Below are 17,887 nucleotides of genomic sequence, written 5' to 3'. Positions count from 1 at the left end.
TGGACTTTCTTTGGTTCCTCATTTAATGTCGCCCGAAATTGTGCAACTAACCTCTATAAAAGATGTGGCGTTCGGGCTTGTAGACTCACCAAAAGTAAAAGCATTTGCATTTCAATTAGTTTTCCATCTTATCTTTATTTGTGCTTTTGTTCTAAATCTTCAAAGTCATCATTATTGTTTTGGTTCCAACGCAAACCCATTCCTTCCCTCTCGCAATTGCTTTTGATGAGCCAGGGTTTTCAATCTAGTGCCTTTCGTCGGCGATGATAGAGCTTTCTCACGGTGCTTGTGTGTTTATTTCAGTTGCTCGGTCTATGCTCTAAGATGACGGAAGCCCTAGTGAGTCTCAAATGTGACAACCATGAGAGCAACAACCACCGCCCTCGCTTTGGCATAAGTGAGCAAGTGTATATGTTTTTGTAGTTGATAACCGATTTGTATAGATGATGATTCCATGTACACCCATGTGATTATTACTTCATATTCCTTGATGATATTGATGAATGCTGAATAATGCTAGATGAGTTTGGTTTGAAGCCAATTGAGTTGGCTGTTAGGCTAGGAACGCTCATTCATTAATTGAATGCATGCCGACTTGGGAGTCCACGTAGTCCCGTTAATTAGGTGATTTCACCTAGTTAATGGAAAAATAATGGAAATTGTCAATTAATAAATTGAAGAAGACATCTTAAGCTTCAATTTGATAGGTCTTGAGGAAAAATTTACATCGTTTTCTACATTAAAATAACATTGCAAATCTATACCAAAATCCAAGAAAACCGATTGGAAATTTTGATGATAGATTCCTCATGAGCATGTCTTGGTACTTAGGAAATTAGAAATCCTAAACGTAAAATTGTAGAAAGTCGTGAGCAAACAAGTTTTATAGGATTTCTTATTCTTTTAAACAAGATAAAATTCACAAATATCCGGGTCAACTTTCCAGGTCAAATGATTTTTCCAAAGTGCGAGCACGTACGGGGCTAATTTCAGAGTCGGTTGAGCTATTTCTATAGTTGCGTAAACAAATGGGCTACATCCCAAAAAAATGAACTAGAAAGTTTTAGAAGACACCCGACCTTTTCAATTAGGGAACTTTCACAATTTTCTATGATGGTTTGGTAGGTTAAGTAAAGGCACAAAGTACCGATCCAAATATAGGGGATAATCCGACTAGTCGGGGCATTTGTTAATTTCGAGTTTTTGTGGTCCGTATTGTAAGGATCAGCTCACAATCGCATTCACAATCGTATAGAAGCAAAACGAGCAAGGACGAGAAAATTGAAACATGATATTTTATCTTGATTCACCCCTAAATTAAGATTACGTCCAGCAGATGATTCCACTATAATTAGCACCTCGCAGCTCTTGTACATCATGCAATTACAAGCTAAAAAGAGTATATATAGTAGTAGCTGTTCATAACCCTAAGCCTAAACTACTAATAAAAAATTACTGGTTTAAATCGTAAAAGCCCTCTCGTGTTCAGAAGGTGCTGCCCCCTTGAGACCCCCGTCGGAGCGAAACTCACGTGCTTTCCTGTTATAGGAGAGTATGAACTATATCCCAACACTCTCCCACTTGGTGAATACTTCCTATGCTTCTTTAGACTCAACTCGGTTGTACAACATTCATACTTTTCCGTAGTCACCGCCTTGGTAAAAAAATCTATACTATTCACCCGTGTGTCAACTTTTCCTAGTACTACAACTTTATGTTCTACTTTCTCTTGGATGAAGTGATATTGTATATCAATGTGCTTTGTTCTTGCATGAAAAGGAGGATTCTTAGCCAAGAATATGACACTCTGGCTATCACACCCAATCTTGACTTCTCCTTGTGCAATACACAATCTATGTATCCGGATCACTTCTTTAGCAGTATGAGTAAGAGTCATGTATTCTACCTCAGTAGTAGATAAAGCAACCGTGCTCTGTCTCTTGCTCATCCAACTTACAGCTCGGCCAAATAAAGAAATAACATAACCACTAGTCGACCTCTTGCTATCAATGTTACCTCCCCAATCAACATCAACAAAACACTTCAGTTCTAACGCTTACTGTCCCTTTAAGCTTTTCATGCTTTCATTACATAACTCAAAGTTAGACATATCGCGAAGATATCGAAATACCCTCTTTATAGCTATCTAATGCTCTTTACTCGAATTGGACATATCTACTCAAAACTCCCACTGCATGAGCAATATCCGGACAAGTACACACCATGGCATTCATTAAGCTCCCTCTTGCACTTGCATATGAAACTGCTGCCATCTTTTCAGCTTCCTCTTCAATCTTGGGACATTGGAGGGCTGATAACTTAGAGCTCGTGGGCATGGGGATATTTACTGGTTTACGATCTATCATATTGAACTTCTTCAACACACTTTCAATATAGATCTTCCGACCGAGCCACAACTTCCCATTCTCACGCTCCCTTTTTATTTACATGCCCAAGATGAAGTTTGTTAAGCCTCGATCTTTCGTCTCAAATTGTTTCGCTAACAGTCCTTTTACAGTGCTAATCATTCTCATACTACTCCCAACAACTAGCATATTATCAACATATAAAGCTAAAATAACAAAATGATCATCTAACCTCTTCACGTAAACGCAATGATCAGCATCACAAATAACAAAGTCAAGCTTCAAGGCATATGAGTCAAACTTCCGGTACCATATTCTTGGAGATTGTTTTAGGCCATACAAAGACTTGCTCGGTTTGCAAACAAAATCTTCTTTTCCTTTGACCATAAACCCATCGGGTTGTTTCATGTAAATTTCCTCCTCCAACTCACCATATAGGAAATCTATTTTTGGATCGAGCTACTTTACCTCTAGATTATATGCAGCTACTATAGATAAAAACAAGTCTTATGAAATTTAATTTATCAACAGGAAAAAAAATCTCACCATAATTGACTCCCACTATCTACAAGTACCCCTTTGCAACCAAACGAGCTTTGTATCATTTTATATCTCCATTTGCAGATATCTTCTTCTTGAATACCCACTTATGACAAATTGCCTTCTAATTTGCAGGTAATTTTACCAAATTCCATGTTCTGTTTTTATCTAATGACTCCATCTCATCTTTCATGACTTTCTCCCACTGCTTGACATCTTTCACGCTTCTTGCTTCCTTAACAGTATTTGGATCATCACCAATAACAATCAGAGCACAATTTTCATTACTGACACATAAGATATACCTCTCGGGTGGTCTTCGTTGTTGTATGGACCTCCTTAAGGCCGCTTTAGGTGGTACTTTGACTTCAAACTCAGCATCAGAATCTACTATATCATTCTCCATATTAGGCTCATCGCCTTCGAAATCTGAATTTTCTATTTCAGCCTGTGTAGCCTCTGTCTCTCCCCGCAAACCAACATCTAACTCAACCATATGTGGTTCTTCAAGAGCCCGTGAAACAATCTAATTTATCGTAGATTCTATGAACACGACATCCCCGCTATAAATAATACATTTAATATCAGAATTCCACATCTTGTACCCAATGACGATGCACTTCTCCGACTTTTCAAGCTTATTTCTCTTTTTCTTTGGCAGATGCACATACGCTTCGCAGTCAAACACTCTAACATGGGATATGTATGGCTTCTTTCCGGACAGTGCCTCAAAAGGTGTCTTATCCTTCAAGGCTGATGTAGGAGAGCTATTATTTAGAGACCGATTAAGCCTTTCCGCTACACCATTTTGCTGAGGTGAATAGGGCGTTGTTTTCCACCTTGCAATACCACTAGTTGCACAGAATTAATCAAATTTCGTTGAACGGAACTCTCCTCCATTGTCGATCCGCAAAACTTTGATTGTTCTATCAAACTCCACCAAATCTTTAAACTCAGAAATTTTTCAAATACATCATCTTTTCTGTACAAGAAATATATCCATACATGCTTGGAAAAGTCGTCGAAAAAAGAAACATAACACCTTGATTTTCCAAACGATGCTACAGGTGTAGAATCGAAGATGTCACTGTGGATTAAATCCAAAATCCCTTTCGCTCTTCCTCCTACGAATTCAAAAGATACCCAATTTTGTTTCCCATGTAGACATGTTCACAAAATCCAAAACTCATAGAACAGCTTGGGTTTCCATCCACCATCTTCTTTGAAGTAAGAGTCACCAGCCCTTTCTCACCGATATGACCCAATCTCCGATGCCACAACATCAAAGAATCTTCTTGCACCTGTTCCGTGATATAACTCTGACCACTAATCACCGTGATTCTCAGTAATTTCCATAGTTTTCCTTCCCGTTCCCCTTTGGTGATTACCATAGAACTATAGGTTAGCTTGCATGAATACTTATCGCTGGCGAAAGTAATACTAGCATCTGCCATCATTCTCACAGAAATAAGATTCCCGGTAAGACTAGGAATATGCATCATATATGGAAGATTCTTGGCTGTCCCATCTTTCATCTTTAGTTTCACCTTTCTGCGATCGATAATATAAAGCGTCGTATTATCTCCCATACGCATTATACCTCCATGATATGGCTCATAATAGCGTAACCAATCTCTATGAGGCGTTATGTGGAAAGACGCTCTAGTATCAATTATCCATGCATCGCAGTCAATTTGAGATGAGCTGCAAACGAGATACATATCTCCCGCACTAGTGTCATCATCCTTCTTTAAACTAGACGATGTCACCTCATCTCGCTTCTCCGGACCCACACTTTTGCTTCTGCAATCCTTCTTCAAGTGTCCAGCTTTTCCGCACTTCCAACACTTTTTTCGAGATCAATCTCGGCTTTTAGATCTTCCTCTAGACTTATTCCTAACACCAAATCTAGATTTAGATCGTTCACTACTCATTCCTCTTATGAAAAGAGCATCATTTGTTGTATTATCAAAACCTGTTTTCCTCATCTCTTCAGATAATAAAACGGATACAACGTTCTCAAAGGACAACGTACTAACACCAATGCCAATCGAAACAATTATATGTTCCCATGAATTCGGGAGTGAACATAGCAAAGTACATTTTTTATCTTCCTCATCAAGATTAACATCAATAGACACAAGCTACCCACATATACTATTAAACTCGTTTAAGTGTGCAGAAAAAGAATCACCTTCACTCATCCGAAGGTTATATAGTCGTTTTCGCAGAAATAACCTATTCACGAGCGATTTGCTCCGATAAAGGCTTCCCATCTTAGTCTAGAGATCCTTTGTCGTCTTCTCAAAGGTCATGTTCACCAAGACATTTTCAGCTAGACATAGCCAGATCGGGCTTTGCATTTTCTGATCACTACTAATCCATGCCTTCAATTGATTTGATGCAAATGCAATCTCCTCCTCCTTCGCTTTTTCCTTGGTAATCACCACAAGTTTATCTTATTCGATCACGTACCATAGATCTCTATCCACAAGGAAAGCCTCTATCTTTAATTTTCAGAACTCAAAACCTTTTCCTCCAAACTTCTCTGCTTTAATTCGCGATTGACCGGTTGACAACTTCCCAAGATTCGATTTTTCGGATCTCTCTTCACCAAGAGAACCCTAACCTCAAACCTTGCTCCAATACCATTTGTTGGGATGTAGCGGAAGTTCGATACTTTACCAGGGAGATCGTCAAGAGAGAGCCCAAGTCCGAGCCTGCTAACATACGTAGTTGGACCCACTTTCACTCAAAAGTTTAAGCCAATGAGTTGTGGGACAATTTGGATATATTAACTGTTCTACACATTCTCTAATTTAGGACTTCTTTAACACAACTCATACGTGCATCCTAACAATCTCCCCTCACGTGTAAGTTTCAGTAGTAGGTTTGCTCCCCCTTAATCCAAGTATCTTTCCGTGCCAACTTATCTCAACTTGAATCTCCATCAACGCCCATCGGGCCAGCATTGCTACACCACAATGCCACCGACCTGGAAACCGTGTTGGCCACCAAATTCCTTCCTTGAGAAAATCCATCTCAGCTTCAATTGTCATCAACACCCATTGAGCCCGCACGGTTACACCACAACACCCATCGGTTCGGAAACCGCTTTGACCACTAGATTTCTTTCTTGAGATGTTCGCTAAACACCAATACATATTGGGAGTGAGCTAGCAATCAACCATAGGCTCTGATACCGGATATAATGATCGGCGTACAATAGCATACAAGCAAAAAAAGCAAGAACGAGAAAATTGAGACACGAGATCTTATCTTGGTTTACCCTAAAACTAGGGCTACGTCCAGCAGAGGATTCACTATAATTAGCACCTCACACCTCTCGCTCATCACTCAATTATAAGTGAAAAAAAGTATATATAATAGTAGCTATTCATGAGTGGGACCCAAATGCTTTCCCGTCGCAAGGGAGTATGAATCACACCCCAACACTTATCTCAAAAAGTTGTCAACAAATGAATAATGGCCACTTTATAGAAAAATGGGAGACTTATGTTTGAATTTTCATTAAGTATGAATTGATTCCATTTGCTTGATTTGAATTTTTTTATGAGGTGGAGGTTTTCATTTCACTCAAAAGAGAGATACATAATTTCAAGACCAAATCAATCACAAAACCTTATAATCCAATGCAAATCTGAAAAATAGATCAATTTCATCTAATATGTAGCAACTCCCTCCTTCCACAAGAACGAACTACTCATAGCATCATAGCACAATGGATGGCCAATCACCAAAACTCGTATATCATTGTGACGAGCACACGCTGAAATCTTTCTCTATAGTAACTAAGATTTTGTCGAAAGGCGGTGCACCCCGAGTTCAAGCATCCCCGCATCATCATCGTATAGAGATGATAACAACACCAATATATTGAAAATGCACAAATAACATCTTGTAAAGCGATCTATATTTAGATTGGGACAGAAGAACTCCCAAATTGATATCTAACTCTAAATGAAGAAAGAAGAGCTATAAAACAACTGTAGTTGATCAAAATAATTTTAGATAAACTCATTGTTGAACGCAATGAGAAAGGAGCTCCCAAGACTTACGGAGGCTCGAACGACGTCTACAAAATCGTGAAAGAAGTCTTGAAAATTCTTTAAAATAAAGAGATGAGAAGATAGATAGGGAAATAGTGAGGAAAAGGAAAAAGTTAGGCGCGGGGGGGGGAGGGGAGAAACTACTTACTTTGATTGATAAGTGTGACTTGCTGCTTGTGGATTGTACTTATCGATGTTTAGTTGCTAATAATTTTGTTAAAATGTGGATCATAACGGTTGCAATGTAATGGTAGGAGAACCTTGGGTTCAATTCGGAGGAGTTTTAAGAGGTCATCAGATTCCATTAAGGTTAGGATTACTTGGGAAAAGTACACTAGAAATGCCATAACTTTTGTACGGCGTTTACTTAAGTGCCATAACTTTCAAAACGTTCACTTAAGTGCCATGACTTTTAAAAATCGTTCACTTGAGTGCCATGTTGACGTGGCAGCCCGAAAAGTTACTGTAGCACGCCGGGAAAGTTATTGTAGCATGCCGGAAAAGTTACTGTAGAAACCGGAAAGTTGACGTGGCACGCCGGAAAGCCGATGTGGCACGCCGGAAAAGTTCTTGTAGTACTCAAGTGAACGATTTTGCTCCGACGTAGCATTCAAGTGAACGATTTTTGAAAGTTATGGCACTTAAATGAACGTTTTGAAAGTTATGGCACTCAAGTGAACGCCGTACACAAGTTATAGCACTTCTAATGTACTTTTCTCGGATTACTTTCATAGTTGGCAATCCGGATTTATACTTAGGCTTAGATTTAATCATGTAGTCTAAATAATTCAAGGGATAGTTTTAGTTTGAATAAATCCATTTAAGCCTAATTCCGTAGTTTAGGCAATATTCTTACGGATAAAGTAATAATATTTTAGGTCAAGTCAGACTTAGGATCACAATAAAAGATAAACCTATTCTTTGAATGGACACTAGGCTCTGCTCGTCAGAAATATCCGTATGATACGGATTCTATCACCGAGTTATAAAGACTCGGTTTTAGCAACCGAGTTGCGAACATATAGGGTTTGATGGGAGGTGCAGCCCAAGTGATCTTGATGGCTCCAATAGACATTGTTGTCGAAATTAGACCTTGATTTCAATGGTCGCGATCGAGTCAACGAATTCATGTATCAAGGCTTAATGTCGCAATCTAAAAATCGAGTTTTTCAAGTTTCAAATTAATGAATTACCAAATGAATTAATTAGACTAATTAACTTAGCTTCATCCCTCTCAAGTTCTAACAATTAGCGGGAGAACTAAATTACTCCTACAAACTAGAGAAGCGCCTGTTGGACTTTTGTATACTTGGTTCATCTCTCATATTCATGAAAGATCCTTCCACATAACATATTCCGATCTTAAGCATCGTACTCACCCATTTGAAAAGCTTATACACTTGCATATGCAACCTCATACGCGGTCATACCGCACCTGGTTTTATTTTTTGAGGAGCTTAACCCCGTGCCAAATCCAATGGAAATTCGGGGGTTCCCAATTCCAAAACATCCACCTTGCTCCCGCTAACACCGATCCCATACCCTTGTTGGGGTTCACTAGTGCTATTACCGGTTACCCATTGAGGACGGTTAGACAATATGGGGCTCTTCAGGATATCCCACCACCACCGAGAGGGCAATTGTTTAGGTTCAACCTCATGCACGGTCATATGGATCAGCAAGAAATCGCCCTTTGTCAAGTGGACATTGACAATATCAAGAATGCCTGGGAGAGTTGTTTTAAGCGGACCATTGTCCAAGCTCCCGAACTAGAAGGCGAGATGGGACTCCATCAAGCATCATTGGCGTACATTCACCGCCCTGAGGATCCTAATTACCGAGTCGTTTTATCCGTCATCCCCCCGGAGGTCATTCATCATGGGCCCCAGCAAGAACACGGCCGATAAGCCAAGAACAGGGATAGGTTGCTCGAAACTCCCATTTAGCGGTCAAGGGAGTGGGCATTTTGATATCGATGGAACCGTTACCCATCGAGTTTATATCATATTTTAGTGTTTTCCGAATTGGTCTTTTGTAATCTGTTGTTAAAACCCTACTTAAACTTATTATATGAAGTCTTCATTTCCTTACCGACTTTGTTATTAATTTAATTATTACGTGTTTTTCCGTTTGACAATGTATTCTTTTCTAAACGACCCATGATAGAGTCTATTCTCTCAATTTAGATTTGCTAGAGAATTTACTTATCTCAAGTTCGTTGCAAAAGTTTATATTTTCAGAGAAAATCGTGTACATTTCTATTTGAAATCACCGATGGATTTCACCTTGAAACAGGTAGATATTACGGGCTTTACGCGTTCACCTAGTCGTACTAGGTCCGTAACGGCACATATGGAAACCCATGCAGATGACGAAGCGCAAAATCGAAGTCTAAGAGCAGCCGCCTTCGCGGAGGTCCAAGATTTAAGGGCCATGTTGATCCAGTCATCTACCGAAGTCGTGGCACTTTCTGTATAGGGCAACCGGAATCAAGTGCGGCTTCTGCCGCCCGCTGATGTGCCTAGCCTTATTGATGACCACCCAGCAAATCCAATCACTGAAGAGGTAGTTGCTTAAGTTCTTACGCCCGCTCCACTTGATCCCATCTCGGTAGCCATTTCGGCCCGATTGGAGAAGGAAACCAAAAAGCGGTTCGCGAATCTAGAGCAACAGCTCAATGACAAGCATGGACTCGGAAATGTTGGGAATCTGTTCCGATATGACAAGTCAGCTTTCCCGATAAGTTTACAGTTCCATACTTCGCGAAGTATTCTGGCAAGGGCGATCCAAGGGCGCAATTGATTTATTACACCAATCGGATGGGTCGGTACGTCAAGAATATTCCTTTGCTGATACGTACTTTCCGGAATAGTTTGGAGGATGCGGCGCTTCATTGGTTATTAGATCCGAAGCCAGATAGAATTGAAAGATGGGAAGACTTGGCTAAGGTATTCATAGAGAAATACCAATACAACACCGAAATGGCTCCAACAAGGGAAGTGTTGTCCCGTACGATAAAGAAGAGAGACGAATCATTCGGGGTTTTTGCTCACAGGTGGCGCGCTTTAGCCGCCGAAGTTCGTCCACCCCTCGAGGAACCCGAGATGATCAACATATTTGTAAAGACCTTTCCGAATAAGTTCTATTAAAAGCTCATTGGAGCAGGATTTCAGAATTTCCCTTTACTCATCGAAGCCGGGGAGAGAATTGAGGGTAGAATGCATGAAGGAAGAATAACGAAAGGTACCGGCAGAGGACACCGATCAGAAAGGAAAAGGAGGTCGAAGTATCCTTTGTTCAAGCTCCAGTTACCCGATCAACACCAATTTCCCAACCCGCCCCCAATCGGATGACTTATGCGTCCGGAAGTTATCATAATAGTGGATATCAGAATACTCAGCTCAGAAAGCCAAGACCATTTACTCCATTGCCGATGCCATTATCACAACTTTTACCCGCTTTGTTGGGCAAGCAGCTTGTAGCTAAAGAAGTCGCTCGAGCTAACCCCCCGAAGTATCGTGGGTTCGACCCTTCCAAATCCCGCGTTTTCCACACGAGGGAAAAGAGGCATGACGTTGACGGCTGCTACATCCTCAAGCATAAAGTCAAAGATCTTCTAGAGGGAAATTATTTGTCGTTTAAAGACTTCGAGCTGAATGTGCATAAGAATCCGTTATCGGGCCATGCCTCAAATGTGGCGATCATTGAAGAGGTGAGGAGCGTCACCAAGAAGAGATTCCGAATAGATGTTGTGGAAATGTATCATGCACTCATTTCAAATGGGCACTACAAAGGTACGGATTTGATCCCTATCCAAGGGAAGCATGTGCACATCGCCGAGATGTTCCAAAATGGAGTAATTTGGGCTATCCCAAAGGAAGTCATTGGCTCTTCATCCCCTCATGTGGTTGGTATTCCCGAAACCGCCCATGTCGAGCCGGACTTGGAGGTAGCCGTGGTTGAGCCTGGCAATCCCTTTGTTGAGTCGGAAGACATAATCGTGCCCGAGGTGGCGCCGGTGCAACCAGACGAGAATCAAGATCTAATAACCGATGCCACATACAACTCGCACTACTAGGATCAAGAATTCTCGCGAAGCGCATATACTACAGGGGAGATCGTTGATACTTTGGGATAGCCCAATGGTGGATATGATTTTCCGGTAAAGTATTCACCGCCATCTTGGTTCTTTGAGGAGCAATCCCCGAGACACGAGCTTATTGGAACGAGTAGGGGGATGAGTTCGACGTGCTGGAGCCCACCGACGGAGCGGTTGTCTTGAATGAAGCAGAACGGCTTATAAGCATAGAAGAGGTGGCTCTTGATGATGCAATTGCCCTCGAAATAGTGTCGGATTTGAATGAGACACTTATCACTATGGTAGAGCCTGTTGTTATAGACCTTACTGTCGTAGAGGATTTAGGCAATTACAAGCTTGAAGATGAGGGCTACATGGTTATTGATCTCACTTCCGAAGATTTCATTCGTATGGGAGCTCGGTTGGATGCTAGTTTGGACATCGTGGGAAGCAGCTTCTGCCTAATCACGGTTGATACACCATCAATGGTTGCGAGTAAAGGTCCACCAGTTCCCATCAACACTAAGGAAGTGGCCTGGGATTATGGGGCCGAGACATTTGATTCGGCCACCAGGACAGGTCGTTCTTATGCATCTCCGGGGCTATCTCGGAAGAAACCCGTGATCGAAGTGGAGGCCGAGCATCTTCTATCTGTTGTAAAAACTAGTGAGTTCTCTGTGGTAGATCGCCTTAGAAAAATACCGGCCCGCATTTCCATCCTCGAGTTATTCCAATCGTCGGAAAAGCATAAAGAGACCCTTCTAAAGGTGCTTAACGAGGTGCATGTTCCCAATAGTACCGGCGCACTCCAGTTGGAGGAATTTGTTGGCTCTATTCCGCTAAATAATCAAATATCGTTTTCTGATGAGAATCTTCCGTCCGGTGGTCCTTCCATTGCAATGCTCTCCACATCTCCATTAAGTGCCGAAGCAAAATGATTTCACGAGTCCTTATTGACAATAGGTCTGCTATGAACATTTTCCCCTTGAGTACATACCATATACTGGGATTTGAAAAGTCGTACATGCATCCATCTAGGTCAAATGTGAGGGCTTTTGATGGTATGAGCGAGAATGTCCTGGGTGAAGCTAAATTGGAGGTGTTGATTGGGCCTTCCAAGTTCTCAATGACGTTTCAAATTCCGGACATTTCATCTTCCTTCAACATGTTGCTAGGTAGACCGTGGATTCATATGGCTAGGGCTGTCTCTTCAAGCCTCCATCATAAGGTTCGATTTATTGATAACGGCCAAATGATAGCAGTTAATGGAGAAATGGACATGCGACTTCTTGAGAGAGTAGTCGTTTCGTACATCCCGCCTAGGGTTGAAGAAAAAGCCAGTTATCATACATTTGAATTGGTATCAACAATACATGTCCCGAAAGATGCTATCACTCAACCCTCGTCACTATTTGGCCCCACCCTTATGTCCAGTAGAGTCTTGCTCTAATACGGCCATGTCCTCGGAAAGGGTTTGGGATTGTGTGGTCGGGGCATCATTGAGCCCATCCGCACGTAACCAAATAACGGTTCTTCGGACTTTGATATTTAGGAGGTCACAACCAACCCAACGGCCCCCACTGTCCTTCTATTTCGACTAGGCACCATAATGCCACTAAGCCCTACCCATCTCCCCTTTGGTGTAGTCGCTACGAACAAGAAGGTCGGGATAATCAAGGAGGTCGTGTGAATAATGCCGCTCACTTAGCGATAAGAGGGAGTTCCGGTAGCCGTGCCATCGGAAATCCCCCAAGCTACTTTTTCCTCATCCGCCCAAAATGCTAGACGAGACAAGCCTCTCCAACTTAGAAGGGATAACGCAGCTATTCAAGGAACCTGTCACAGATACCGTTATCACATCTACTAATGTTGAAGCCTTCCTTGAAGCACAAACTCTTGAGGGTGAGTCCGATAATTCTTAGAAGATTATTCCCGAAGAGCCTTCCACATGTGCTGCCGTATCCGAGGTGGCAGAGTCGTCGACCCGGTTCCCCAACTCTCCAAAGTAGGATTGTGGGGTTTATTTATTTTTTGTCATGTATATATACTTTGTTGCCCTACTCCCTATCGGGGAACACGTTTCTACTGTGCTAACCATTTTTTGCATACCCCCGGGTCTCGAACCATTAGCTTGGGGGAGTACATATTGTAACGCGGCTCCCGGTTAAATAAAATCAGTACATGTTTATTAAGGATGTGTGAAAGTATACTGTCGGTCCCATGACGATGTGATTATGAGCCTAAGTATAAGCCCGAGAATTGGACTTTCACACGCTTCCTAGTTTTGGCTTTTCTAAAAAACCTGGATGACCCGATGATATGAAGGTATTTCTCGGAGCTTACTCATTTGAAAAATGTCGTTGCAAATTTGTTTTGAAAAACACACTTTTCTGCTCTTGTTTATATCTCATTGAAATGAATTGACCTTTTTGCATCATGTCTCAAGCATAGCATTTTTCATATTCATGATAAGAGCGCATGTGACTCGGACTCACTAGGCGACGATTCTTCAGACTCGAGCAGCGATAGTGATGATCCGAAAGGGATTAACATCGAATAGAGTCGCCACGAGGAATCAAAGCCATTAACAGCTAAGCCAACTATGACAGTGAATTTGGGTATTGAAGATAACATCCGAGAAAGCAAAATTGGAGCAGGGTTACAGGAAGCGTAAGCCGCCAAATTGGTCGGCCTTCTTCAAGAGTTTCGGGATGTATTCGCCCGGTCGTACATTGACATGCCAGGATTGGATCCGGATATCATGCAACATGCTCTACCAATTAACCCGGATATACCGCCGAAGAAACAACGATTGAGAAGGACGATGCCCGAATTGTCTAAGAAGATTGAGGATGAAGTAATGAAGCTCCCGAAAGTCGACGTCATTGAAGTCGATCTTTACCCAGATTGGATAGCAAATATCATTCCAGTGATGAAGAAAGACGAAAGAGTCGGGGTGTACGTTGAATTCCGTGATCCGAATAAGGCCAGCCAAAGGACGACTTCCCGCTCCCGTATATTGACGTGTTAGTTGACAAGACGACCGGGTTCAAGCTATTTTCCTTCATGGACGGTTTCTCCGGCTATAACCAGATTCGTATGAATGAAGCAAACAGAAGCAAAACTTCATTAATAACCCCATGGGGAACCTTTTGCTATAGGGTCATACCTTTCGGCCTGAAAAATGCGGGTACCACATATCAAAGAGCTATGTGACCTTGTTCCATGATATAATGCACAATGAAATTGAAGTATACGTCGATGACATGATCGCGAAGTCAAGATCGGGCGAAGACCATGTTGCAATTCGCCGCAAGCTATTTGAGCGCCTACGTAAATACCGGTTACATCTCAATCCCACAAAGTGTATATTTGGGGCAAAATCTAGGAAATTACTAGGCTTCATGGTCAGTAGTAGGGGCATCGAGATTGATCCATCCAAGGTGAAGGCCATATGTGAGCTGCAACACCCGTCTTCTATGAAGGAAGTTCGTAGTTTGCTAGACAGATTGAACTATGTAGCAAGATTCATATCCCAACCGTCGAGAGACTGCAGGCCATTTTTCAAGCTTCTCAAGAAGAATGTGAAGATTGTGTGGGATATCGAATGACAGACCGCTTTCTTGAAGATTCAGCATTATCCGACCCATTCCCCTCTTCTAGTTCTACCTGTTCCGGCATGCCACCGATCATTTACCTAACCATCCGCAAGGAGGCCTTGGGAGCTGTATTGGTGCGAAAAAGACCATCAAATGGAAAAGAATGTGTGATATACTATCTCAGCAAGAAATTCTCGGATTCTCAAGCCAAATACTCGGAGGTCGAGAAGGCTTGTGTAGCTCTGGTTTGGATGTTACACGGATCGCGACAGTATACCATATCATGCTAACCACCGAATGTGATCTCATTAAGTATCTACTGGAAAAGCTGGCTTTAGTCAGCAAATTAGCCAAGTAGCAGATTCTCATTTTTGAGTTTGATGTGTAGACCATGACACGTAAATCAATGAAAGGTCGAGCTATAGCGGACATGTTAGCATATAACGCTGCAGGATCACAAGTTGGAGATGAGATAGATCCTCTTGATGACCATGTTGTTGGTGGCTGGTGATTTCACCTAGAGGAGGGTGAATAGGTGATAAAGCGTGATTTTAAGATTTTATTGCGGAATTCAAATCACACGGGGTAAAACAGAGATCCCGGATGATCAAGCAATTCAATTGATGCAGGATATGTAGTAAGATCGATGCGTGCTGTTCGTGTGCGGTTTAGCTATCACAAAATATGTAGAGTGATCAGAGTAAGAGATAAAGAAAAACCGCATAGAGGGATTATAGTGGTTCGGCTTTGGTTAAGCCTACGTCCACTTCTTCGGCTGATAGCCAATCGGCTGGATTCCACTATTAATCTACTCGGAGGTTACGGATCGGTGATCTCCTTGACACGCAGAACTTTACACCTAGCGTTCAACACTTGTGTGTACACCTCCTCACAATTATAATGGATGGAACAAAAAGTGTGTTTGAAATGGAGTACACTCTATCTAGGAATTGTGAACACTTTTCCCTCTTTACGCCGATCTTTCTTCCCTTCGTCTTTGAGATATCTTTTATACTCTTCCGCCTCCAATCTAGCCGTTGCAAGGCATCCAGAAGAGATCTCTCCAAATCTACCTTTTTGGACGAGATTTTTGCAAAAAGAAGATCTCTTAGCCGTTGGGGATCGCCAAAGGAAAGTCTTCCCCGCTTGGATCAAATCGCCCATACAATTATAATCCCGAGTTTCCATAGATGGTTTATTCCATTTGGAAAGTCTTTGTTTGTCCTCTTGGTTTCGCATCCTTGATTGATCTCGATCACCGAAAATCTTCAAGAATGATCCAGCTCAATGGCGTCCGTTGATATGCATCAATTAAGCTCAATTTGTATTTCTCTTGAAGTTCTAATTACTGCTAGTGAAATACTCCTCTCGTAGCTTGAGCATCATTCCAACGTCCGAGCTATCCCCACTCAATGTCTAAGCTCGAACTAGCGTCCGAGACTCTCAAAAACAACATCCGAGCCAAAACCTTTTGCCAGATTCAATCCTATGCATCCCCACACCAAAGGATAATCTGCAAAACAAGTAAATCACGACATTATCTCAAAACACAAGAGTGCTAGGATTGTTTTGTCAACTTCAAAACCGTTTAGGGATTTTTCTCAGCAATCTCCCCCTTTTTGATGGTGACAAAACGATCCACTTATGAAAAATTAGTTTAGAAAAGGATGAGCAACTTCAACAAAGTTACTCTAGTGATAATCTTGCTAAGTAATAAGTTTTGAGTTTCGTTCCTTGTACTTTTAGCAATATTAAGTTCTAAGAAAGAATGCATTTATACGCTATGATGAGCAATCTTCAGAACTTGTGCTATCTCAATTGATAAGTTTGTATTCTAAGTACATTGAGATATGAAACGATTTCAAATACAAACAAGTATGAAGATTGTAACTCCTCAAATCATCACGCTTTGTTAATGCTCAGAACTTGTCCTGTTTAGTCAGAGCTTTCAAATATGTGATTTTAAAAAAGTGGAACTTGTTCACCGCTTCTGTTTAGGAGAAGATGTTCCTTCTCAGATGATGTTTCCAGAGTTCATGCTTTTGTATTCCACGGAACATGCTTAACCCGAAATCCCGTATTTGAAGGATACTTACCAAAATACGCACGCATATAACAGATTGATCTCACACGATCCATTCATGCAATTATATATAATTATGAAGTGTATATCACAACACCATCAAAACATCATCACAAATATATCTCAACTATATACCATTCTCCCCCTTTTTGTCATCAGCAAAATGGAGTAACCTACATAGTCATATAGTGATAAAACATTGCTCCCCCTGAATTCAATGCTTATTCAAGTCATTTACGCAAGATACTCAAAATATACTAGCATTCAGAAAATAATGAATCATTTAATCAAATGATGCTGGCATTCAAATTGTCAATCATTCAATCAAAGAAGAACAGAAAAGTGAAGAGTGTGATAGATGAGGTTCTTATTCAGAGTAATGAGGTTAAGACTAAAAGGAGTTGCAAGAGAGCTTTAGAAGATTTGAAACACAACAGCTCGTGTCATGTGCGACAGACTTTTCATTGATCATAATGTTAGCTTGTGCAGATTCTTTTCAGCTTGTTCGAGCTCGAAACCCGTGAGATGAGATTTATTGTTCATAGTTTCTTTGAGGGTCTGTCCCTTCAAATTCAGGCGATCTTTGATCGCAGTCATTTCAATGTTGAATTATGTGCTAAACTTCCTCAAGTTATCTTTGCATTTACCCCGCTTAAACAGAATATCCCATAGCTTGTCCGTGTCAGAGATTTCTGATTTCTTTGTGTCCCAGAAATGACACCAATATTCCCGAGTGTGATCATTTTTATCTTGTTGAATCTTCCGGACGATATCCTTGTTTATCTCCGTAGATAGCTTTTCAAGAGCCTATATTCCGATCAAGATGTAGCTTGGATCCAATTTCCGTTCTTCCACCACTGCTCTTGCACATTCCGCTCGAGCAAAGTCTTGCTCATTTTCCTTGCAGAAGCAAAGAAGATCATGAATGTGGAAATCATTGAGGTACAACTCGTTATCGGTTTGAATTCCTTGCGGTGAGGCATTCCTCAATTCTTCCTCGATTGGCTTGGTTGCATATTCGATCACTTCTTGCTCAGAGACGAACCCATTGTGCCTTATCAAAGCTTTCACGGATTCCTCTTCATCTTCTTTTTGTCGAGCCGTAAGAATTGTCTTTCTAACAACTTTGGCCAGCCTTATTTTCCTTTCAA

General features: G+C 41.3%; 1 protein-coding gene across 1 annotated transcript; it reads left to right on the top strand.

The window, feature by feature from the left end:
• Positions 1–10,325: 10,325 nt before the first annotated feature.
• LOC125316484 lies at positions 10,326–11,992 on the top strand. The gene is made up of 2 exons (XM_048284832.1): positions 10,326–10,994; positions 11,210–11,992. Exons 1-2 carry the CDS (start codon positions 10,326–10,328, stop codon positions 11,990–11,992), a joined length of 1,452 nt encoding a protein of 483 aa, XP_048140789.1.
• Positions 11,993–17,887: the final 5,895 nt, after the last annotated feature.

Source organism: Rhodamnia argentea, chromosome 9 (genome assembly GCF_020921035.1).
Source record: "Rhodamnia argentea isolate NSW1041297 chromosome 9, ASM2092103v1, whole genome shotgun sequence".
NCBI lineage: Eukaryota > Viridiplantae > Streptophyta > Magnoliopsida > Myrtales > Myrtaceae > Rhodamnia > Rhodamnia argentea.
Note: the sequence above shows the minus strand (reverse complement) of the source record. Positions and strands in the feature narration are given on the sequence as shown.

Excerpts from the sequence above, each read along its gene's own strand:
- LOC125316484 (XM_048284832.1), top strand. The coding sequence starts at position 10,326 with ATGACTTATGCGTCCGGAAGTTATCATAATAGTGGATATCAGAATACT. Across the intron at positions 10,995-11,209 it reads TCGTGCCCGAGGTGGCGCCG|GGGGATGAGTTCGACGTGCT; the intron begins GTGCAACCAGAC and ends TGGAACGAGTAG.